This window comes from Stegastes partitus, unplaced genomic scaffold (assembly GCF_000690725.1).
Source record: "Stegastes partitus isolate 25-593 unplaced genomic scaffold, Stegastes_partitus-1.0.2 Scaffold1307, whole genome shotgun sequence".
Taxonomy (NCBI): Eukaryota; Metazoa; Chordata; class Actinopteri; family Pomacentridae; genus Stegastes; species Stegastes partitus.
The window spans coordinates 153,409-177,658 of record NW_007579038.1 but is presented as its reverse complement, the minus strand read 5'-3'; the positions used below and the strand labels follow the sequence as shown (position 1 = coordinate 177,658).

The following is a 24,250-nucleotide window of genomic DNA, read 5'->3' as shown; positions in this document are numbered from 1 at the left end:
AAATGAGGGGGAACAAGAAGGACACAAAGACAGAAACATAAAGGGAACACAAGGAGAACTTTATGAAACTGTCCAGGGAGCTCGAAGATAAAGAGATCATGAAGAGAACTTAAAGAGAAGAACAAGGGAATATTTAGGGAACATCAACAGACACTTAAAAGGGAATACTGAAAAAACTTGAAGGCAACATTAAGGAAACATAAAGTGAACAACAAGGAAATGCTAGGAGAAGGGAACTTAAAGCAAAGATGAGGGAACTTAAAGAGAAGAACAAGGGATTGGGAATCCTGGAAGAATTTTATTCAGATATAAAGGAAACTAAAGGAAACATAAAAGGAACTTAAAGAGAATAACCAATGGACATGAATGGAAACTTAAACAGGAATTCTGGAAGAAATTTTTTGGAAATATAAAGGAAATATAAAGGTAACATTAAGGAAATTTAAAGTAACAACTGAAGGAACTTAAAGAGAACAATAAGGAAACATCAATGGAACATAGGTGAAAAGCTAAACAGGAACACTGAAAGAAATATAAAGTGAATATGAAGGGAACATTAAGAGACCCACAAGGGAACATAAAGGGAACCTGATGAGGAACACTGAAAGAACTTCATGAACAGGAAACATGAAAAGAACGTAAAGGGAACACTGAAGGAACTTAAAGGAACAGCAAGGGAACACAAAGAAAGAATAAAAGTAACTATGAGGAAACATCATAAAAGACATTAAGAGAACCTAAATAGAAAGTGACAGATAAAGACAACACTAAGGGAACCTAAAGAGACCAACAAGACAGCATGAAGGAAATGTAGAGGGAACATTAGGGGAACATACTGATGTTTGAAGTGTGTTCAGACTCGTTCTCAGGAGTCCAAACACCTGGAACATGTGGACCATGTGGAACATGAGGACTGTGTGAGTTAAAGAACACACATGTACCTGATTAAACAGCAACATGAAGCTTGCCTTTCAGACTAACAGAACCAGCAGATGTTAAGGGTCATTTGTTCTGTCCTGTTGGGGGCGCTGCAGCTCCGTCACTTCTTATTTTCACTACAAGTCCTTTAATCCGACCAATCGGGCGCTCTCCTCCCACAGCCTTCTCGCCGCCACATCGTCCCGACCCTCCGGCGCTGTCTCCTTCTCTGCACAGTCACTGCAAACATTTCATTACTCCGTTACACACCACTATGTACTTGGACTGCAGTACACCTGATATATAGTACTGTGTACTGCTCAACATGTTCGGATTCTGATTTCACACAAAAAGAATGAACAATTTTGTTTAAAAAAAATGTGACAAAACTGAGTGTGTCTATGTTAGCTGAGTTTGTCCTAAAATATTCTTTACCTTCCAGACTACACTCAGGGAAACCAACAGGTGTGTCTGTTATTAGCCCCTCCCCCTCTTACCTGAAGTAGCGTCCTGAGCGTTCCTCGAGGCCCGGCGTCACGGCGCAGTACACGGTGGTCTGGCAGCCCTGCCACGGGGTCTTCATGAGCAGCAGCGAGGGCAGCCTCAGCAGCATCCCCAGCAGGGGGAACCAGCCTTCCACATGACGGCCCAGCTCGGTCCGGATCACACCAGGGTGGAGGGAGAACGATGACACACCAGAGCCTGCAGGACAGGTGAGGACACAGTCAGGGGGAGGGGTCACAGGTGTGTCAGTCAGCTCACCAGCCTATCACATCACAGCTCTGATGTGCTGCACGGACCTGAAGGATAGATAGATAGGAGACAGGTGAGATAAACTAGACGGAGGAGGTTCAAACGCTCCTCATCAGGAACCCTCAAGACTGCATTATAAGTTCCTCGAAGAACCCTCAGGACTGTCATTGTAATGAACATTTGTGAAAATAAATTGAAGCATTATAAACAAATAAATACATCTATTTAAAATATTGATGCCAACACATTTTCAGAATCATGGACTATTCTGCAGCAGCTGTACTCCCAGCGTAGACACCAGCCATGTTTTCAGTCACTGTTTGGTGTTGCTCTCAGCTGTTGTTTTCTATCATTTTCAGTTGCCGTTTGTGTTAATGTCTGGGAGTTTGTGAAGTCCAGTGTTTGTAGAACCTTTGAGTCTGCAGGCGAGTTCTCTGGAGAACAGCACGTTGGCCAGTTTGCTCTGCCGGTAGCTCTCCAGAGAACTGTATGTTCTCCGGCTGAAGAACAAGTCATCGAAGTCGATGCGACCTGAAGCACAAAGAAAACACAGAAATTATAAAACAACGCCAACAAACACCTCAGAGGTCAAAGGTCAGCGGTTGCACCTCCTTGGTGGGCGATGGACGACACATTAATCACGCGACTAGGGGCGGAGCTCTTCAGCTTTGGCACCAGTAGATTGGTCAGCAAGAAATGACCCAGATGATTAACAGCCAGCTGAGTCTCAAAGCCGTCTTCTGTCAGCCATTTTGGACACATCATCACTCCTACAGACAGAAAGACAGACATTAGACAATCAGCATCTGTCCTCTCTGAGTTTAACCTATCAGCATGCAACACAGCACTGTTTCAGGAGCTCAGAAGAAACATCCCTGGAGGTACTCTGTTCTACATGAAAACTACCCTGCAGTCTGAACTCTGTTTCTGTGTCATTTTTTCTTCACATACTATAGATATACTATTTCAGCTTTGACAAAACAGCAGTTTTTGACATCCTGAGGATGAGAGGGTTTGGACAGACAGACAGACAGACTGACTGACAGACCGACAGGTGAGCTCACCTGCATTGTTGATGAGAATGTCCAGTCTGTCTTCACTGTCCAGGAAGTCTTTGGCGAACTGCTTGACAGAGTAGACGGAGGCGAGGTCCAGGTGTCTGATCACCACGTTTCCGTTCCCTGTCGACCGGCGGACCTCCTCGGCAGCCCGCTCCGCTCGGGTCAGATCCCTGCACGCCATCACCACCCGGGCACCTGGTCAGCGAAACAAACGCACCTGCTTCAGGTGTTCCTGCAGCTTCTTTACCCTCAGTTTGCTGTAGTTTCTCTGAACAGACTTTACTGTGTCTGTGTGTTACAGCCAACCTCTGACCTGAGCAGAGGTCAGAGGTCATAGAGATTCTCAAGGAGGCTGAAACACTCTGAGCCGATTATTAGGATTAACACTCCTCTGGGCGTCTGAGAGCAGGAATTACAGCCACTGATTGAACCTCTGCAGCTGAAAGCTAAGAGCAATGAACTTCACACTATTTTAAAAATTAGAGAACAAAATTACACAGTGAATGTGGAATGTGCAGTTTGTGTGGATCTTGCATGGAGACAGGACTTATAGATCTGCAGACACTGTTTGTATCAACTAATGATCTGTCCGCTCTTTAGTTTCTGCTGCTCCTGCAGATCCCTTCAAGTTTTCAGGTAAATTTAAGAAACTCCCACAGAGATTCAGGGGAAACACATTTACAGAGTCGTGCTGAGTTGTTCATGTCAGAGGTGGTTCATCTTTACGGCGACACATTACAACCTGTAAAGCTGCAAACGTCAGATCACCACTGGAAGATATTTTCTGTTGCTGTGCTTCTGTTTTCCTGATTTCTGAGCAGGTAGTTGAGACGGTTTCCTCATTCTGAATTTTAGTGTATTTGCAGTGAACAGGTGTGTAAAGGTGTGTCTGCATGTGAAATATGGGCTGGAACCAGAACCTCTTTGAGCCATGTCCCTGCTCGTCTCTTTGCCGATGCCGGTGTTCGCTCCTGTAATCAGAACTGTCTTCCCGTCCAGACGAACCGAACAGCGACACACTCCCCCTCCAATCCATTTCCTCAGCACCGCCATACCTGCACACACACAGCATTAGTTACCATGGAAACAGTAGGTGACGTCCACCTGTACGTGGATGATGCTGTTACTTATTTGAATCTGTTTCTCTGAATCAACTCATTTTCTGTATTTTTCAGTCTTTGTAAGTGAAGCTCAATCTGTTCACAAATTGTAAAACATCAGATTTTTTATTTTCATTTTATTTTTTATATGACTTTATTTAGTAACATTTGCTGTAAACATCACTGACTGTGATTCAATGATTCAACTGAAAACACACTTTGACCATTAAATTTAGAACCTTAAATTACTGAATTAATTTATCTGCATGTAAATATAGGACAGTGAACACAGTGTGTTTTGTCATTGTCATATATTCAGGATTAAAACTTTTCGAATGTCCTCTAACATCAGTAAGATGCTCGCAGCTGTAATAACGCCAGAACAGAGGTTTGAAGATCCGTTTTAGTAATTCCAAAACTGCAGCAGCTCCTATAAACTTCTAATTTCACATATATTTAGTTTGTAAGGTCGTAATTATTCTGCATTTTTGTCCACACCACAGGGGGTGCTGCTGATATTTTAAATCTTAACAAAAACTTTTTTGTTTCAGTTGCATCTATAGTAACTGAGCCATCTTTGTTTGCAATCAGACATAATGAGTGAGGAAAGGATCTAACCGAAAAATTGAGAACACTACGTCAGTCCTAAAACACCTCATGCTTTATCATCTATTTCGTCTAAATGGAACCGTAACTGAGACCATAAACTCATCAGGAAAATGAGGTAACAGCTCAGGTGAGAAGTCGGATCATTTTCTCATAGACTTCTATACAATCAGTCCATCTGAGGAGTCAGCCCCTGCTGGCCATTAGGAAGAATGCAGGTTTAAGGCTTTACTTCTCAGGCTCAGAGGGAACATCCATCTTTTACATCCAGTCTGATTCTCTTTACCAAGAAGGTACAAACACCCAATTAGTTCATATGGTTTTATTTTAGGCACAGTTTCTTCTCTCCTGTAAATATCTCATGATCAGTCTACAGGCTGTATGAGAAATGAAAGAAAACATTTGCAAAAATCTAAATTTGAGTGTTTTTTGAGTTCGATTTTCTACTTTATCATTTAGAAACAAGGAACAAACAGATTGCTTGATTTCATCTTTTGTTTCGTTTTAAACTTTTTTGAAAAGCTACCTGATTTTTGTTTTTGGTTTCTACATGACAGGAAGGAATCGCTATTAAAACAAAACAAAACAAAAATGGTGACAGAGTTGGTTTTAAGTTTTGTTTTCCTTCATGTACTACACAAATGTTAATATGGCTGATATCAATTAAAGAACTAAAAACATTGTTTATTTGCTGCAGGCACATGCGTCTGTTCTGTTTACTAAATCCTGTTTTATCAGTGTGTTTATTGTTTTCTTCAGCTTCACATGTCAGAAAGAAAAAATGAAATAAATATTCCACATTAAACTGAACATAGAAACAGAACACACAAGCTTATTGATCAGAAATCACAAGTGCGGTCTTACAGATCAGAGTGAATCCCAGCAGTGCTCCACTCCTCAGCAGCAGCCTCCCCCAGCCCTCCTCCCCCACAACAGGGTCCGATCCACCGTCACCGGTGCCGGCGCCGCCTCCTCCGGGCCATGGCAGCACCAGGAATCCTCCCGGAGCTGCTGCCTTCATCCTGCAGGTCAGAACAGACTGAGAGCGACACAGAGACAGAGATTGAGGAGGAAGGATTAACAGATTACAACAGATTATCCACCACAGCGTTGATCAGAGAGACACTGCCCCCTACAGGCACACAAAAGAACTACAGAAACTACAGAGACACTGCCACCTACAGGCAGAGAAAATAACTACAGAAACACTGCTTCCTACAGGCAGAAACAGAAACTACAACAATACTGTTCCCTTCAGGGAAAGACAGACACTGCAGAATAGTAAGGGGAAAATATCAAAATCTGCCAGCTAAATCGTTACCAAACAATTTCTTCACCAATATGTTTGTAAAGGTGTGTAATAACATGCCTTCAAATGCTGAAGTTCAACTCCTGTTTGAAACCCTGAAAAAGACCTGCTCAAGTTAGGGTACCGATAAACGATTGACGAAAAATCGATTTTTTAAAACCGGGCCTTAAGTAACTTATGAGGGGTCAAATCAAGGTTGTTTTTTTTTTATTCTGAGTTGATTGTTAGCATTTATATTTCACCACCGACACTCCATTGTTGAAAAAGACACTCACTTTCGCATTTATATTCACAGTAGCTTTTATTTCACATACTTATACACTTCTCAAAAAATAAAGGGAACACTAACATAACACTTCCTAGATCTCAATGAATTAAATATTCCAGTTGAAAATCTTTATTCATTACATAGTGGAATTGGGATCATTGCAATCTTCATCTCTGGAGCGTACCATATTGGTAATGTGTGTACATATAAAATGTTCCAGGTTGTCTGGCTGTGCTAGGAGTGCTGCTCTCGCCAAACACTCCAGCAAACTTCTAAGGCCGTACGGTGTGGATCTCCACGCGTTCATCTTGAATTGATGTAAATGTCCCTCTCTGAAAACAGCTTCTAGTTACGTGATCTGAAGTGAAGATCTCCATTTAACAACTTTTGAGCCACTTGATGAGTGATCAGTGATGTCATAATGTATGTGGGCATATACGCATGTGTTGACTCACGAAAAGTCACCAAAATCGCCACACAAACCAGGACTGGCAAAAATTAGAAACTTTAAGGGACTTGGACATGTCACTGCCAAAACGGCTCCAAAGCGCCCCGTGGTATTGTTCAACGGACTCCTGTCAAGAGCACATTTGGCCTTGAGTTACGCAATTTGGTAGGCATATAGTGCAGGTCAGGACGAACAAAAAAGTTGACGAGGTCCAAACTCTAAAATGCAACATGGCTCAATGGCGCTCCCTACAATATTTCAACTGAGTCCCATTGCAGCTACATTTGACTTAGAGCTACAAAATTCAATAGACATATGTAGCAGCTTGTGACGCAGAAAAAAGTCCATTAGCGCGTTTCTGTCAACCCGACACGAAATCCGCCATGATGATGTCATCATGATGTGGATGATGTCATCATGATGTACATGACAATAAAATGTGTTTTTGAGGTCCTAAACGTACTCACACATGCACAAAACTTGTCACAGACATCAGACCCGGCGAAAAACAGCGCCACCTACAAAATTACGAAAAATGGGGCCCCGAACACACTTTCACGTAGAGCCACGAAATTCGGCACACACGTAGCATGCCGAGACGCACAAAGAAGTCTCAAGAACACATGTCTGAAACTCAACAGGAAGTCGGCCATTTTGAAAAAAATGATGGCTTTTGGCCGAAAATCGGCCATTTTTAGCCATTTTCAAAATCTATCTTCTCCTAGGGGGTAAGTCGTACACACCTGAAATTTGGCCAGCACAAACTACAGGAGGTGGTGATTAAAAGTTAGTAAAGTGGTCTGCAAAAGTCTGATGGCGTGGAAACGGTGAACCTCTGAATTTGGCCACAACGCCATTAAACGCCAGAATACGAGTCATGCTGTGTAACTGGCCTGTGTGCTCCGAACGGCCTGAAACTTTACACGCGTTCTCCCAGTCTCTGCCAGAGCACGTTTTCTCCGCGGCTAACACGCACGCCGCTGCGGCTTGTCACTAAACAGGAAGTGGCTCATAACTAGGCAGCACGTGCTATGATCTGCCCCAAACTGGACACGCCGGATCACAGTCCTGCCCGGAGCATGTTTGCGCCACACCCTGACGTGCATGAAGGCCAACAATCGTACGGCGAGAACCCGTCCATCGCTGCTTGCGGCTTTAATTTATTTTATTTTTGCAAACAGCAGGAACATTCATGCATTAAAATCTTTTTCTTGTAAATTTTTTTGAAATCACATTTAATTTTTCAATCACAAATATTTTTTTAAAATGCTTTTTCTTTAAATTTTGTAAAAACAAACAAACAAAAAAACTTAATTCATTTACTGACCAATAAATGGTTGTCATTTATTTGCAGACAATTTGTATATCAGTGTGTTAATAAACACTGTCTGTCTGTTTCATTATTACTACTCAGTTTGTTAAGAAGTTAAACTGACCACAGGTGAAATTCATATATTTTTTTGGTTGTTTAATAAGAAATACAGCAATAAATAAATACAAATGAAATTTTTAAAAAACTAAAGTTAATAAAACTTTTTGTTTCGGAAATCTGATCACTCTTTGGTCTTAGATTTAAGCTCTGACGTCACTTGGCCCCGCCTCCTCACAAAACAACAAAAACAAAATGGCGGTCTGCCCTCGGACCGCCTGCTGTTTTGGTGCCTCCTGGTCTCGGTTCTGACCGCTTTGTGGGCCTGTCGGTGTGGCTCCGCTTTTTGTATCTGTCGGGTCGTTTAACCGGAGCCTCACTGGCCGCAGCGGAGCGTTTTACCACCTCCAGCCTGAAAACCCGCGGCGCTCCGCAGCACTGCACTTCCACAAAAAATTTCACCGACCAATCAGAAGCAGCGCTGCCTGAAGAGGAAGTGGCGTAAGATCCTTGCGGACCAATCCTTGGCTCTGATTTGGATTGTGGGAGGAAGGCCCGCCCCCTGCTATCGAACCGGAGCGCGCCTGGAGAAGAACCGAGCAGCTGCAAACCCGTCCGAGCCTCTCCGGCAGCAGGTAAGACCGGCCCGGTCGGGCCTGGCTCTGACCGGGTTATCACGCAGACCCGGTCCACCACGGAGCTGCTCAGTCTGGAGCTGCGAGCTGTTGCCGGCGGGGCGGTGCAGACAGGCAGGCAGGCAGGCAGGCTGTCGAGGAGTCAAATGCACCGCGGCGGGCTGAGCTCTGCTCCGTGTCCGGCTGTGTCTTTACTGTGACCCGGTCCAACAGTTTACCCGTGTTCTCTGACGCCTCTGTACTGGCCGGTGGACAAGTTTGCTTCCGCCGGGACAGACGCGCTTCAAGCGAGTGTAAAACAAAAAGCCCGGAGTGAAGCTGTGGGAGCAGCGCCCCTTGCGCCGCAACTGGGACTGCACACCTGAAGCCATTTAAATCCAACTTTATTGAGCAGCAGCTCTGCGGGACAAACATCGAATAAAGTTTATTTTCAACGACAACATTAAAAGAGTCTTAAATTCTGTCTGTTTTACTTTTAGAGTCATTAAATATTTATCATATGAGAGAAAAGTTTTGGAGCTGAAACCAGCAAATGTTCAACATAATCAGTTGAAAATGCATACATTTTAGAGACTAACGTCTGATTGAGTCATCCGGAAAATAAGCAATTTAACTATTAATCAGTTAATGTGAATTCTCCCATTGCTGTAGTTGTACCTTTTAGAGCAACAATTGTATTAATTCTTCCATCAAAAGATAAAACTCTGTAGTTTTTTTCAACAAGTGTTTAGATGTTATTATGAGAACTTGATATTTCTTTGATAAGACAATGAACTGAATATTCAGGGTTTTGGACGGTTGGTGGTAAAATTGTTCAGTTTGAAGACTTTTCTTTGTTTTTTGACATGTTATAGACTAAACCATAAATCAAGACCATTGTTCTTAGATTAGATGCTAGTTGCAGTTCTGCTTTAGAACAGACGTGCAGTCAGAAAACAGTTCACTTCTACATAACTATTTGTTATATTAGATTAGTTGCACAGAGTGTTTATTAAATCTAATAAATAAATCCAGAATACATTAATGTTGCATATAATTTTTTATGTTAATGAGTAAAGGTAAACATGTTGCAGTCCTAGGAGGCGGAGCCGCCTGGAGCAAAGCATCATGTTGCATCACATGACCTGATGATGTCTCAGGTGTGAAGTGGAATCAGGAGTTCAGCTGTGTGTTTTTGGAGAATGAGCAGAAATAGTTTGGTTCGTTTGAACATCTGTGAGTCAAATTGCAGCTTCATGTACTAATGAAGGTCATACGATGTGATAGAAAGCTCTGGAACTGCTGCTCAATGGACTCAGTATCTGCGATGTGGAAGAACTCAGACTTTTCAGGCTGCTCACGTTTTGTTTCATGATGATGATGATGATGGAGGTCAGAGATCACCCCTTGGTTCTTATGGTGGTTTCCATAGCAACATGGATACAGAGCTGTTCATGGAGTGTGAGGAGGAGGAGCTGGAGCCATGGCAACAGGTGGACGACAGCGTGGAGGAAGACGATATGGACTTCATGGACAACTACGGCGAGCCAGGTGAGACATACAATCTTCTGTTTGAGTGTCTGTCCACAGTGTGACTCAGTGTGGATTCAATCACTGTGCGCGGAGTGTCTCACAGTAAAGACACCGTGTCCTCTCAAAGACTCAGCCGGTCCTCTGTGTTGTCTGTTTCTGCAGTGGAGGATTCGCCATCTCCTCTTCCTGCCTCTGAGTCTCCACCTCCTAGGACACCTCCACCCATCACACGTGCTCCAACAGGTATCTGTGTGTTTGTAGGTGTGACGTGAAGAAACACAGAACAACAAAAAGATGTAAAATAAGCATACACAGCTGCGGAAAGACCCAAGAGACACAGAAATAAGTTTTAGTAAGAATTTGTTAATTGGTCCTCATTTTCAGTAAATGTTTGTTTATTGGTCCTCATTTTCAGGTAAATGTTTGTTTTGGTCCTCAGCCTCCCCTCCTGTGCAGATCATCTCGTCCTCTGTTGCTCCTCGTCCTCCCTCCATCATCACCCCCTCCGCCCCCCGCCTCCCTGCCGCCTCTTCACCTGCTGTCTCAGCTCCGCCCCTGATGGCTCAGGCTCCGCCCCTTTTCCTGACGCAGACGGCAGGTGGAACGTTTCTCCTCCCAGCAGCCCCCGGAACCGCCAACGCCCAGCCATTCCTCCTGACTACACAGGTACCAGAAAACCAAGCACCCTCTGCCTCATATTGACTGCAGTCGATTTATTGATCGATGAGATCAATCGATTGAACTGATAAATAATTTTTGCATCATAAATGTCAAACAGCTTCTTAAATGTGAAGATCAGCTGAAAACACTGTTGAGGAATATAAATATGTCACATGACTATGATGTCACTGCGAAGTCACTGAGAGGTCATGTGTTCCCAGGGCTTCCCGATGCAGACGATGATGAACCCTGGCACTCCTCTGCTGCTGAACCTTCAGGGTCAGACAGTGCAGCCACTCACCCTGATCCAGTGTAAGTTACTGACTGCCGCACACATTGATTGATAAGACACCTGATCGGGCTATTGATCCCAGCTGGTGGGTTCTGTCCCCACAGCGCCGTCGCTCGGTCAGCTCGTCCGGCCCAGTGTGGGCGTGTCCCCCGTCCTCCCCCAGGGTCAGACCATCCAGACCCGACCAACCGCCATGCAGCTGCCCACCACGCTGACCATCCGCACCAGCACGCCAGGACCCGGTCAGAATGCTGCAGTTTGAGGGGGCTGGGCTTCAGGCAGCCGTTCGCACCAACTTACTGACTCATGTGTTTGTTTACAGTTAACCTCCAGGTGACACAGTTGGGTGGAGCCAACACCCTAAAGCTGGCAGGTTCCCCAGCCCTCCCTTCTGGTTCTGCCAATGGAGTCACCAGATTCACTACGTTCAGCAGCGGTACGAGCTGCCTCTGATCACTACACCAATACTTTGATCACAGAACATCTCAGACTGAGTTCTGACAGAACCAGTTCAGTCCCAGTTTGAATTCTGTTGCTGCTGTAGCCTCTTAATACCATCAAGCTGCTGACTTCTGACTGATAATGCAGAAGTCAACTTGTAATATTTTCTGAACTATATTTCTGATTTTTTTGTAAACATGTAGAATACTTTAATATGAAATAATAAAACTTCAGAGCTCACAGTGACATATGGAACAGAACTGACTGAGGAACAAATTATGAGTCTGTTGACTGAAACAACAGCATCAGTACAGAACAAATGAATGATTAATCTTTGGTTGATTGATAATGATGCTGATTACTGAAAGGGACATTAATTATCACACATAGCTTCATGCTACAAACTGTGGCAACAGCAAACAAAGGATCAGGTTTCGGTTTGATACTGATCAGCTTTAAAACACCTTGATGGGATTCAAACGAACCCATTTTAGAGTGTGACTTCAATACGTTTCTGTGTTACTTGGTCTCTCAGCTCCTGGCTCCACCCCCTCTGTCATCATGACTCCCACTATGACCTTGACGTCGACCTCCGACTCTCCGAGAGTGGTGATGAGTGTGGAGGAGTTCTACTACGGAACCTTCGAAGGCGACTTGAGCCTGAGGAAGCCCCTCCCACTGGGCATCAAAACCTCCACCTTCACCTGCCAGATCTGCATGCACCTGGCAGAGAACAACCTGAGGTGTGGTCACCGAGCACCTGAACGCATCTGACCACACCTTAATACACCTGTAAACACTTGAACACAGCTGGATTGGTGGCCACAGGTATTGCCTGTTACTGTGTTAACCTCTTTGTGTGTGTGCACGTGTGTATGTGTGTGTGCAGGTTGATGCAGCACATGCTGCAGCACTCGGAGCTGATTGGTGGAGGAGGAGACGATGAAAGGAAGTGCTGCAGGTACTGTTACCGACAGTTCTCGTCTCCAGCACAGCTGCAGAGCCACCAGGAGCAGGTTCATGGCTCCGCTCTCTCCTCCTGTAAGAACCACACCTGCTCACACATCTGAGAAACGCATCACAAAAGAATGTTTGTGGATTTGTTGGTCCTGATTATGGACTGTTTGATCTCAATTTGAGGTTTATCTTTCCAAGACTTGACCTGGGGTTACCTGTCCTGCCTTGGTTCTTACCTGTTCTGACTCACTTCTTACGTGTCAAGACTCTGGTCTCACATGTCTCTTTCAGGTATGTGTCGTATTTGTGAGTGGGCGTTTGAGAATGAGCCGGCCTTCTTGAACCACATGAAATCAAACCACAAACCGGGTGAGATGCCATACATCTGCCAGGTGAGTCTAACCTCTGACCTCCATCAGTGCTTGTTCTCAGGTGTTGGTCTTTACTCAGATGTGACGGCGTTTCTTGCAGGTGTGTTCGTATCGCTCGTCCTTCTACGCGGATGTCCTGCAGCACTTCGCCAGCTTCCACAGGGAATCTCGCTTCCTGCTGTGCGTGTTCTGTCTGAAGGTGACCAGAAATCCAGCGAGCTACCAGCAGCACCTGCTCAAACACCAGGTAACACACCTGCTCAAACACCAGTTAACACACTTGGTTAGACACCAGGTAATTATTTGTTGATTGGCTAATTATTATTCTATTATAGTAATTTAATGGATTTAAAAACATATTAACCAGTCAGACAGAAGATGAGACACCTGCCTGTAGATTACTTGTAGTACCTATTTGTTCCACTAGGTGGAGCCTCTTACTGTTTTATGAAATGGAAGTACAGGCAGAATGACAGAAATCATTATTCTTTCAACAGAAGTGTCAAAAACCTGGAGTCAACATGTCAAATATGTTACCAACACTGGAAAACATGGAGGCTCCATGTACTATAGATATTTAACTACAGTCGTGACTTGATAATCTGACCTTTAACAATCCGAATACCTTTCTATCCGACAGGTTTTTAGGAAAAACGAATGGAACCCATGAAAAACAGCCTTAACATACCGACAGCCTTGGAGTATGACTCCGACATGACATTTTATGTCACAAATAAGGATAATGGCATGTTATCTGATTTAACAAGCCGACAGATTGGCTACGTTGAGACTGCAGGACTTAATGCTCAATTTGGATTTCTTGTGATTTTTCTGGGGAATTTGTTCACATTTCCAATTAAGTGCAACTTGTATGTGATCTGCTGTGTGAACTTCATATGACCCAAAAGTGTTCCCCATGCGCAGAAGAGAGCACAACGACATCACACGCAGCGAGCATGCTCAGGGTTATCGGAAGTAAACACGGATGATAATGGTGGAGAGTATCTGCCACTCCCCTGCTGCCGACGGTGGAAACAGAACTGTGACCGCTAACTAAACTAGCATCAGCAGTCAATTACTGCTTGTGCGTTCTGGCCACTTCCACACCGTTGGAGTGCACCCCTGGGATGGAAGTGCCCCCTCTACCATGCCGATTTTCAGCATTAATTGGACCTGTGTTATTCAGACTGTCATGAAAAGATTAGATACAGATCGCATAGGAGGGGAAAAAAAATGGATTTGGGTCACTTCAGCCTGCTGTCTAAACCTTTGATGTCAACCGACGAGCCGTGCACAAGTGCAAAGGCGTGAAATCCAGCGATGCATAGTGTTCTTACAATACACTAGTTATTATAACAACTATAAACAATGAATATTAACAACAAATGACCCTTCAAGCATCAAGCCCTCCTTGTATCTCGACCTCCGTCTTGACAATCCGACAGCCGTGCTATCCGACATAAAAGAAGGTTTTACATTTAGTGTTGGATTATTGAGTCACGACAGTATTTACATGTTTACAGCCTCTACAAACTTTGTCTGATTCTTTCTGATTTACAGTTTCTGGATGATAAATGGGGTTATTTAGTGATTTATTTCAAGATAATGTACCTTTCAACCCAGCTGGTGTATTTAAAGGTTCAGAAGGTTAATTTATACTTTAGTAAGCTGGTTTTTACATTAACAGTTCTTCAAATTCTTGATGTAACTGAACTGATGTAACAGCCAACATTAAGTGTTAGTGTCCGTATTTAATTGATAGATGATTGACAATGTGGTCGAATGTTGGTTGTGAACCTGTTAATTAATTACGTCCCGGTTCAGATGGTTAAACACCTGGACAGTAATTCCATGGTTGATAACTAAATTTCCTGTTGGTATTCTTGCATTAATGAACTGATGTTTTATTTTTATTCTGTCCTCTCTGCCTCAGATAAACCAGGCCTTCCACTGTAACCGCTGTCGGCTTCAGTTTGTCTTCCTGAAGGACAAAATGCAGCACAAACTGGAGAACCATCGCAGCTTCCGCCGACCCGTTCAGCTAGAGGGACTGCCACCAGGGTCAAAGGTCAGCCCCACCCCTGCTTCTCAGCCTCGCCCCTCCTCCACACCTCTACCTGTGACAGCAGCCCACAGTGTGTTAATGCTTCAGCGACAGCATCATTCGTATTATTGGTCTGTGTGTCTCCAGGTGACCATCAGGACCTATGGAAAGATCCGGCCAGTAATGACAGCCGGGAGCCGCCTCCTCCAGAGCCCTCTCTCCCTCATCCAGCCAATCAACATCAAGACGGAGGTGCATAGGTTGCCGATCCAGAGGAACCCTATAATTTCCAAATCACCACGATCCCCGACCAAGAGACCGATCAGCCGCAGCCGAATCCACGCCAACAGGTAAGTCCAGGTCAACAATGTTTGTCCAGATGGTGGCGCCAGAGGACAGATCATGTTGTGACCTAAATCAGGAGGTTTTTGTTCTGTTCTACTGTCAGATTTCTGTTCTGCTGTCAGGTGTTCTACTATCAGGTGTTCTCCCCTTAGGTGTTCCACTTTCAGGTGGTGTTCTGTTAGGTGTTGTTCTGTAAGGTGTGCTCCTGTCAGGTGTTCTGTGCTAGTGTCGGATGTTCTGCTGTCAGGTGTTCATTGCATGGAACCATTCCTTCCCCCTGCAGGTCTGGTGACCTGGACCGGTTGGTGTGTTTGGAGTGTGGAACCGAGGCGTTGGACTTCTCGGCCCACTATCCGACCCACGTCCACTGCCTGCTGTGTCCCTACAGCAGCTGCTGCTCCAGAGCCTACGCTACCCACATGATCCAGTAAGAACCGATCAGCATTACTGATCACTGATTGATTAGATCTCGGACAGGTTAGCTGATCGATTCATGTCTGATGTTCTGTGATTGCAGCCACCACGTCCCACGATCCAAAGACAAAGTTCTCCCCCTGCACAGACTGCCGCCCCCCTGGTGAGAACCATCAGCATTATTGATCTGACCAGTTTTCAGTCTGTAAAGTCTGTCTCCTCCCCTGAGGTTCTGAGTCTCTCTGTGTTATTGTTCTGTTTCTCTTCATGTTGTTGTGAGTCCGTCATGGTCATGCTGTTGTGTGTCTCCTCCCCTGAGTTTGTGTGTTTTTATGATGTTGTTGTGTGTCCTCCTGCAGTGTGTTCCTGCTACAGTGTTCTCAGTGTGACTTCAGGCCTCACACTGCTGATCAGATGGCCGATCACCTGCTGTTAAACCCAGACCACCACAGCGCCACCTGCTGCTCCCGGAGTAAGACTGCACCAAAACACCCACAAAACTACATCCACACAGCAACTACACAATAGACCTGTCTAATAGAACCTGAGCATTGAGAGGTGATTTAATGTTTTATTGACCTTCAGAAATACAAAGAGAACCTTGTGCAGCGTCCTGATGTTCCCTGGGTCAGCAAGTCAGACATAATCAGGAAACATTTCCCCCACCGTCTCACATTCTGTTCACTTACTTGTGACTTGGAACCCAAAACTAAGTCCCAGAATTTCATTTTGTCAGATCTGTGAATTTAGTATTTTCACCATCTGAAAGTTCCTGTAGTGTATATGCACAGATGTCTCCATATTTCCTTCTAATAATATAGTCTTTGGTCGATTCCATCAGTAGAATTTGATGTTTGGATAGTATAACAAGATAAAACTAATTGGATCCATTCAATCATTTGGATCTGCTGAAAAGTATCCTGTTTATGTCCTCACTGAATTTCATGACTGGGAATTTTATTTCTGGAAATACTAAACCCAGAAAATGGCTTCACAGGTTTCTTTTTTTAAGGTAAAAATGCAGAAGTTCTCAAGTCTGAAAACACAGAAAATTATCAAAATATGTAACCGAACTTGTTCCTGCCTATTCTCTTAAGTGAGACATTTCCTGGGTGGAGTCTGGAACAGTATCCTTCCTGTGACAGCGTCCAGCTGTGCAGCCAAAGTAAACACAATTGACCTGAGCGGAGGGTCAGAGGAGGAGTAAACAGCAGAAACAATGGGTTTATACAGAACAGGAATGTCAAGTTTATTAGGCTGATTAACGTAGTTTGAAGCCTCCAAACCCCGAGAGCTTTCTGAGTGGGTTTGTGTCATTTTTGGGTTGTTTTTTGTCTCATTTTTGTTGCATTGTGTCTCATTTGCATCTCTTCATGATAGTTCAGTCTCTTTGTGGTCATTTTGCTTCATATTTGTCATTTTGTCTTTGTTCTATCATTTTGTATCTTGTCGTAGTCGTTTTGTGTCTCATTTTTGCAGTTTTGTTATGTGCTTTGGTACTGTTGCATCTTATTTTTGAAGTTTTGTCTCCACATACTATGGCTATTTAACATTTTTACAGCTTCTACAAAGTTTTTCACTCTACTCTGCACAACTGTTAAAAAAATATCTATATATTTTACCAAGCTTAATGTGTGTCATTGTACAACTTCAAGAATGAAAAAGAGAAGTCCAGTTGCTTTTTACTGAAGCTCTTGGTTCATTTTCTGGAAAAACTGTTTCTTAAAACAAACAAAATAAAAAAAAAAAAAAAAAAGACAACATCCTTTTGGAACAGATTTTGGGGTTCAGAAAGTTAACATTGGTTGGTTATTCAGGCCACTTCTGTCGTCTGAGTCTGGTTCAAACCTTCCTGAAACACTCACATGCTTGTGATCATCACAATACTTAGTTTGAGTATTAATTCTGTTTAAAATGTGTGTTTAAGTTGCTAAAACCTGTCCCTTGTTTTCCTTTCAGCCTACATTGAACCAGACATTCAGTTCTGCCACAATGAAGAGCAAAGTTCTGCAGAAGATGAGGACCCCAAGCAGAGCCAGGACGCAGCTGACAAGTCCTGGAGGTCAGCAGATTGTTGGAAGGAGCCGACAGAGAGCAGCACATTCTCTATCCTGCCCTTTACTGAAACCAGCGGTCCAAACCACTTCCTGTCCAGGAACAGTGATGCCATCGACTTCTTCAACCTGCTCTTCCCGGCGGCACTCATTGAGCTCATCACAAAGGAGACAAACTCCCATGTCAAAACCTGCCAGTTCCTGGGTGCCAGCTACTCGGACTGGATCCCTGTCACCACACACGAGGTCAAAGGCTTCATCGGCCTGGTGATCTTGATGGGGATTCAGAACCTGCCTGACCCGTCGCACTACTGGTCCTGGAGTCACTATGACAACAGCTACACCTTCTATCGTGCCATGAGCTTCAAGCGCTTCAAGCAGATCGCCACCAACATCCGCATGGGAAGCTTCGAGACCAGCGAGTACTGCAGGACCGGCAACCCCGCCGACTCGCTGCACATCTTCAGGCCGATGCTGGACATCATGAGCGAAGCCATGTGGAGCACCTACCAGCCGAACTGCTCCCTGACCATCGACCGAGCGCTGCTGCCCAGTCTGGAGGAGGAGAGCTGTCACCTGAAAGGAAAGCCCAAGACCCAGCCTCAGGTGTGGCTGCTCTGTGACTCCAAGTCTGGCTATTGTCACCGCTTCTTCATCCAGGTGGGGCAGAAGGCAGGGCAGGAGCCGGGTGTCACTGTGGTGCCAGAGCTCGTGAAGGGTCTTGAGGGCAAACACCACCAGCTCTACCTGGCCAGTTCACTTACGTCAGTTCCAGTCATGCAGAAGCTCCTGGATCAGCACATCTACGCCTCCAGCTCCTTCCCTCCACCCAACCCCATATTGCCCCGGGAGTTGTGGGATGAAGGCCAGCTGGAAGAGCCTGGGGACTTCCTGCAGAGGCAGTGTGGCCCCCTGCTAGCCACTCGCTGGAGGGACACCAAAGAGATGGGCTGCTTGTCGACAAACGCAGCTCCAGGGGAAGCTGACACTGTTTGGAGGCGGTCTCAGAGCAAAGTGGGTGGGCTGGACCCCATTGACCGCCCAATGGCCTTTCGCCTTCTGCAGGAGAACATGCGAGGCGTCGACATCTGCAAGCAGCTGCTGGCCTGCAACCCGCTTGGAGGAATCCCACAGGACCGACACTGGCGCAGCCTCTTCTGGTTCTTGGTGAATCTGAGCATCGTCAATGCCTTCATTGTGCTGCGGGAGAGCCGCAAGGAGAACCCACCTGCCTGGGTACAGGACGGCCTTTTCTCTCAGGTCAACTTCCGCAAGCGTCTGGGCAACCAATTAGCCAAGTGCGCCCAGAAATACTTTGAAACCATAGAGATTGCCAGCTCTCGCGGCACGAGGACGGAGACACCGGGTGAACCCGTCAAACAGAGACACAGGATAGCAAAGATCAGCAGCATCTCCAAGAGGTGCAAGAACTGCAACATGAAGAGCGTCCGGCACGAGAGTGTGTATGGCTGCATCATCTGCAAGGCCAACCTGTGCAAACAGCCCAGCTGCTTCTGGGAGTTTCACGGCCTGTCGCCTGTCAACAAAGGTCAGTGTTTCACACAGTCATTTTTTTTAAAAATGGTTTATTACTGGGAAACTTCACACAACTAAAGATGTGTTTGATGTGTTCCACAGGACCAGCAAAAATTGGATTTCTCAAGGACAGAATAAGGTAATTGTTTCACACTAATACATTTTTTTCATTTTTGATGTGGTGTTTGTTAGAATTAACTCTGCAAGCAGGTTTGGAAGGCAGGTTACTTACTCTCTTACTTACTTTAATTACTTAATACAGATGATTTTATTCTGCGTGACTAATTTGAAAATTCACCAAAAATAAATAATTTGCTCCTCGAACCAGATTCTGTAAAATAGAGCAACTCCTTCCCACTTGGTTTCAGCTGATTCTCCGTGACTGACTCAACTGTGACTAACAGTAAAAAAATTTCAGGTGAACTGCAGGCAGTGTTTTCACAGAGCAGAGAGGAGATGACAAGAAAGACAACAACAGAAAATACAACATACATCAATAAAATAAATGCTGCATGGCTCTAAAACGGTATACAGAGGAGCAACCTGTTGGAAGATACATTCATCTTGGTGAAACATCTTTCTATGGCTGATGTGCACAATAAAAAGAAAATGTTTGTAGAGGCTCTACAAAATAGACAAGGATGAACTAGACAGGAGCAAAAAGAAAAGCATAGAAACTGAATTCAGAGGCCTAACAAATGTGAATGAAACATGAATGACTTTCTGTTTTTTTCGAAGTTGCTGCTGTGCTTTCATGTTGAAATTAACGTTGTTGGTCTTTGCTGCAGTGGTACAGTCGAGGTGGACGAGGTTGACAGTGTGGACCAGACAATGGCTCCTGTGGAGGACTTTGACTTCTCTGATGATGAGAAACTGGACGATCTGGACGACATTGAAGAAAGTGACACTATTAAAGAAGAATTTATCCAAGATAGGAAAAGTCCAGTGTCTCACACGCCGTCAGTAACAAATGGCCATGCCCAACCACCTGCCATCTTATCTGGGTCTAAAGATCGGGAAGAGTTCCTGACTGCCCGGCAGCTGAGGATCGCCCTGTTTGCTCTGTGTGATGGACTCCGTCAGGCCTCAAGGGTGTTTTCCACCGAGATGCAGCATATCCGGTCGTGGCTTAAGGAGGCCAGAACACGTTTTAAGCAAACCATGCAGAAGGTACACGGCGATGGCGAGGACCGCATGGTGGCGTGGGTGCTGTCCATGCGGGAACAGCAACTTCCGATCACAGAGAGCAACCTCTTCCACAAAGTGTCCATGCTGAAGAAGAAGGGAGGCTTCGACGACTCCTTCCGCATCTCGTACGTCTGGGCGGTGAGCTTCCTGCTGCAGCAGCGGCTGGGTGTGCAGACCATCGGCAGGGCTGCATCTTTGTGTCGCATTCTGCCTCCTTCTCTGGATGCCAAGGTCCGGTCCTTCAGACGGTTTACCCAGAAGGTCTTCCGGGTCCACAAACTCCAGGAAAGCTCTGTGGCTGCAATGGACGAGCTGTGCCTATTTGTGGATGTAAGATTAGCTCAGGATAAGTCCCGCTGCTCAGAGGCGCTGGAACTTACTGGGTCTTCACCACTGGTCACTTTGTACATGTCGACGCTGGCCGACGGTACCATGCTGCCGTCTCTGGTGCTGGCTAATCAGCAGCTAGCAAAAAAAACGTTCCCTGAGTTCATCCTGGTAGAGACTAGCCCGGAGGGACTGCTGGTCGAGGAGGCTCTGGATCTGTGGATGAACAAAGTTTGGCTTCATAATCAGTCCGGTGTGACTCGTAAATCAATGCTGGTTCTGGACCGGCACAGGGAGCACCTGGGAGACCAGTTCCTCACCTCCGTCAGTGGATCGGGCACCCTGCCAGCGGTGATCCCTGGAGGCTGCTCCTTCTGCCTGCAGCCACTGGAGGTCTGCGTGAAGCCAGTGCTGCAGCGCTACCTGCTGGCACGCTGGTCCAAGTTCACCGAAAGAAACCCGAACGAGCTGGACGAGATGTTACCGCACCGACTTCAAGCCAACGTGGCCCAGCTGCTGGTCGACTGGGTGGTCGAGGCCCTGACACACCTGAATAAACTCCAGAACCTCTTGAAGAAGTCGTTTGACCTGACAGAGCTCCTGCCAAGACCAAAGGACTATAGCAAGAAGAAAAATGAGGACGAAACGACAAGTCAGAAACCAGAGGAGGTTCAGTCAGACCTCCTGAAAACCCTGACAGAGATCCTGCTGGGAGCTGAACAGGAAGATTCACTTGATCTGCTGGAACTGGAGGACGAAGAGGACATTGAGGAAGGACAGGAGACAACAGAAGAGACAACAGAAAAGACACAAGAGGCCAAAGAAGACGAATGGAAGGAGGGGAAGGAGGAGAAGGAGGAGAAAGAGGAGAAAGAGGAAAAGGACACAACAGAGAAGAAGACAGATGACAGGCAGGAGATGGAGGAGGAAGTGATGGAAACTGAGGAGGAAGGAAGGACAGAGGACACAGAGAAGGAAGTAAAAGAGACAGTAAAGGGTGAGGAAGATGACAGAGACAACAGCGAGGAAAAGGAGGACAAGAAGGAGGAAGAAGAGACGATAGCAGAGGACAGTGAGGAGGAGGACACAAAGGAGACAGAGGAGTACAAGAAGGAGGCAAACAAGGAGAGACGAGAGACAAGGATTGTGATCGGAGAAGATGTCGGGGATGAATGGAAGATAACAGTGAAGAGCCGGAACGAAGGTGTTGAGGAGGACAGGGTGGAGGACAGGATGGATGAAAGCTGAACCGACGAGGAGGACATGAGACTGATCACTGGTTGAGTCTTCCCTATAAAGACTCTGTGATTTACTGACACCTCAGGAGGTTGGACAGTAAGCACAGGTACATGTCCAGGCTAGGTGGTTCGGTTCAGATTCAATGTGAACTGTGGGACAGAAACTGAACTGGAACTCTGGACGGAGCCAGAACTATAAATATTAAAACCAGAACGATGGTAGAAGGTCAGGTACGACCTTGTTGTTTTAAGAGAGTGGCATCTAGAGGACAACAGGGAACTGTAGCTGATTGGACCGTAATCATGTGTTTTACAGACAGAGCCTGGAACTTTAATTTGTTGCTGATTTATTTTTTATTTTTTTTCAGTTTTCTTTATTTTGAAAAGTTTTTGTAACAAAACATCAGCAGGGATGAAAAGACACAAATGATTTTTACACAAGTTGATCATGCAGTTGAGATGGTGTAATGAAAGCAGTATTTTTAACTTAGTTTATCCTGCATCCAGTTGGGATCGAGGAACTTTAAGGGGAAGCTGATGGCGGATGCAGCATTCAAACAGATTAGACAACTGTGATGGAGTTTAACAATGAAACCCTCTGTAATCCCCAGGTTGTGACAAATCTATGATGAGCCTCCAATTTGTCATGTGGTGACAATTTTCCGTTTAATAAAGCTCAACGTCAACAAGTTTAATTCAGTGTCTGCCGACTCATGTATACACTGTTGGTGAATGAGACCACTGAGCTCTTAAAAAAGACTCAAGAGATTTTGTACAATCAGGTATATATGTTTTTTGTTATTCTGAGGTGGTCCTGTACTGGGGAAAGATGTTACCTGCAGTCCATTATGAGTGTTACCTGCATCTAATTAAACATTTCTATCACACCCCCTCTTTGTGAGTGCTTAAAGCTCTTAATGTAAACACAAAATCAAAATCGAACTATTGTACGAGTATATGTTAAATGAGAACATAATTAGTATCAGACTAAGATTATTAATAATACACACTAATCAGATATGGTTTGGTAAAGTAAATATTAAGATAAGAATAAGTAAAGTAAGTGGTACATACATAATTATCATCATCTTGGAAAAATAGAATCCAGTCTGAGGAATGAGAGACATCATCATCTGTAAACACTGGCTGTCACCTGGAACTGGTGACAGGATTTTTTGTTGGTTTGGAGCATTTCTACACGGTCGGTACAGCAGCATTAACTTATCTACAAACCTCCATTCATTCAGCTGGTCAGCATCTCTGATGTTTTCACTTTTTCACATTAAATAATCCCTGCAGCTTTAGGGAGAGAAAACTGCTTTTATGCCTTTATCTGCTTCTTTTTTAAATGGATATTGATTTTAGCCTGATCGGGGATTGTTTGTTAAAACAACTGGTTTTCCTCCTTTAACTAGACTAACATCATACTAGTTTTTTAGGTGGAATTTGTTTTCAAATCAGGAATCTCACTGATGTCATTAAGTGTTGGTGTGTTGGTCAGTTTTCACGTATTTCCAGTGAGAAGCTCGCAGATCTGGCTGCATTTATAAGATTTGAAAACTTTTTGCAATACACCTGTGTGAGGTCAGTATGTGGGTGTGGCTCTCAGGTGCTCTAGGTGGAAGATGATCATTGGTCTCTGTGTTAAACCTCATGGTTTTATCCGTTCTGGGCTCCAGTCCACCTGATTCTCTTTGTGGTGTCTGGCTTTCCGACAGTTTTTCTCTCGGTGTCCCACTTTTCTACGTATGAAGCAAGTTTCATGTTTCACTCACCGTTGCTTCTTCCTGTTATTTTTAATCGATCACATAGATCTCTGACTTCATGAAGCATCTTGCTGGTGAATTTCCCACTCTGATGCATTCTGTGGTACCTCGATACATATACTGTGGATATTAGTCAGTCTGGTGAGGCTGCATGCTGATAAAATAAATATCCAGTCTTGATGATAAAGTGTCTTTTATCCTTTTTGTACTGCACATTGTCTTCATCACCTCAGTCCACTGAGGTCAGTCAGTTGTTGAAAAGTTTCCAGACATTTTGGTCCAGTTGGTCTCCCTCTGAATCATGAGAATGTTGCGGTTCAGAAGTGGTTTAAAGTGCTGACAAAAAGCTTGTAGCTGTTGTGAAACTTATTCTGGCATCACTGAACTACACTGAACTCCTTCTACCTCTCTTCTTGTGGTCAAGTCCATCGAGTGGTTCTGGTGGATGATGACCACGTTTGCTATGTTGTCTCCTCAGTGGAGCCGAATCCGGATCAGGATCCAGTTTAAGCACTGAGACCAGGTTATAGTTAAGCTGCTTCTTCCAACCACAGGAAATATGAATCCAGTCTGCCTCGAACACCTTTGTCTTCCTCCTATTCTCTGCTTTTCTTCCAATCCAGCTCTCAAAGCTTGTC

At 44.9% G+C, this 24,250-nt stretch overlaps 2 protein-coding genes across 3 annotated transcripts; one reads left to right on the top strand and one right to left on the bottom strand.

The window, feature by feature from the left end:
• Positions 1–508: 508 nt before the first annotated feature.
• Positions 509–5,459, bottom strand: LOC103369598 (retinol dehydrogenase 12). 2 transcript variants are annotated; one of them, XM_008298347.1, is made up of 7 exons: positions 5,303–5,459; positions 3,653–3,787; positions 2,736–2,927; positions 2,280–2,441; positions 2,083–2,202; positions 1,416–1,620; positions 509–1,158 (listed from the first exon to the last, which is right to left on the bottom strand). In XM_008298347.1, the coding sequence occupies exons 1-7, from the start codon at positions 5,457–5,459 to the stop codon at positions 1,056–1,058; spliced, it is 1,074 nt and encodes a 357-aa protein (XP_008296569.1). In that variant the 3' UTR covers positions 509–1,055. The 2 variants fall into 2 exon arrangements, with proteins under 2 accessions (XP_008296569.1, XP_008296570.1); XM_008298348.1 differs by lacking the exon at positions 509–1,158 and having other exon boundaries at positions 1,412–1,620; positions 5,303–5,376.
• Positions 5,460–8,281: 2,822 nt separating this feature from the next.
• Positions 8,282–21,478, top strand: pogzb (pogo transposable element derived with ZNF domain b; the record flags this gene model as incomplete). The annotated part of the gene is made up of 19 exons (XM_008298346.1): positions 8,282–8,467; positions 9,879–9,997; positions 10,142–10,222; positions 10,419–10,645; positions 10,861–10,951; positions 11,036–11,173; positions 11,254–11,367; positions 11,908–12,115; positions 12,262–12,413; positions 12,621–12,721; positions 12,801–12,947; positions 14,634–14,768; positions 14,892–15,094; positions 15,373–15,516; positions 15,607–15,666; positions 15,863–15,975; positions 17,463–19,106; positions 19,196–19,232; positions 19,882–21,478. Coding segments are annotated over exons 2-19 (5,307 nt in total), but the record flags the coding sequence as incomplete, so codon positions are not given.
• Positions 21,479–24,250: the final 2,772 nt, after the last annotated feature.

Excerpts from the sequence above, each read along its gene's own strand:
- LOC103369598 (XM_008298347.1), bottom strand. The coding sequence starts at position 5,459 with ATGAAGGCAGCAGCTCCGGGAGGATTCCTGGTGCTGCCATGGCCCGGA. Across the intron at positions 3,788-5,302 it reads GCTGGGATTCACTCTGATCT|GTATGGCGGTGCTGAGGAAA; the intron begins GTAAGACCGCAC and ends GTGTGTGTGCAG. Across the intron at positions 2,928-3,652 it reads CAGGGACATGGCTCAAAGAG|GTGCCCGGGTGGTGATGGCG; the intron begins GTTCTGGTTCCA and ends TTCGCTGACCAG.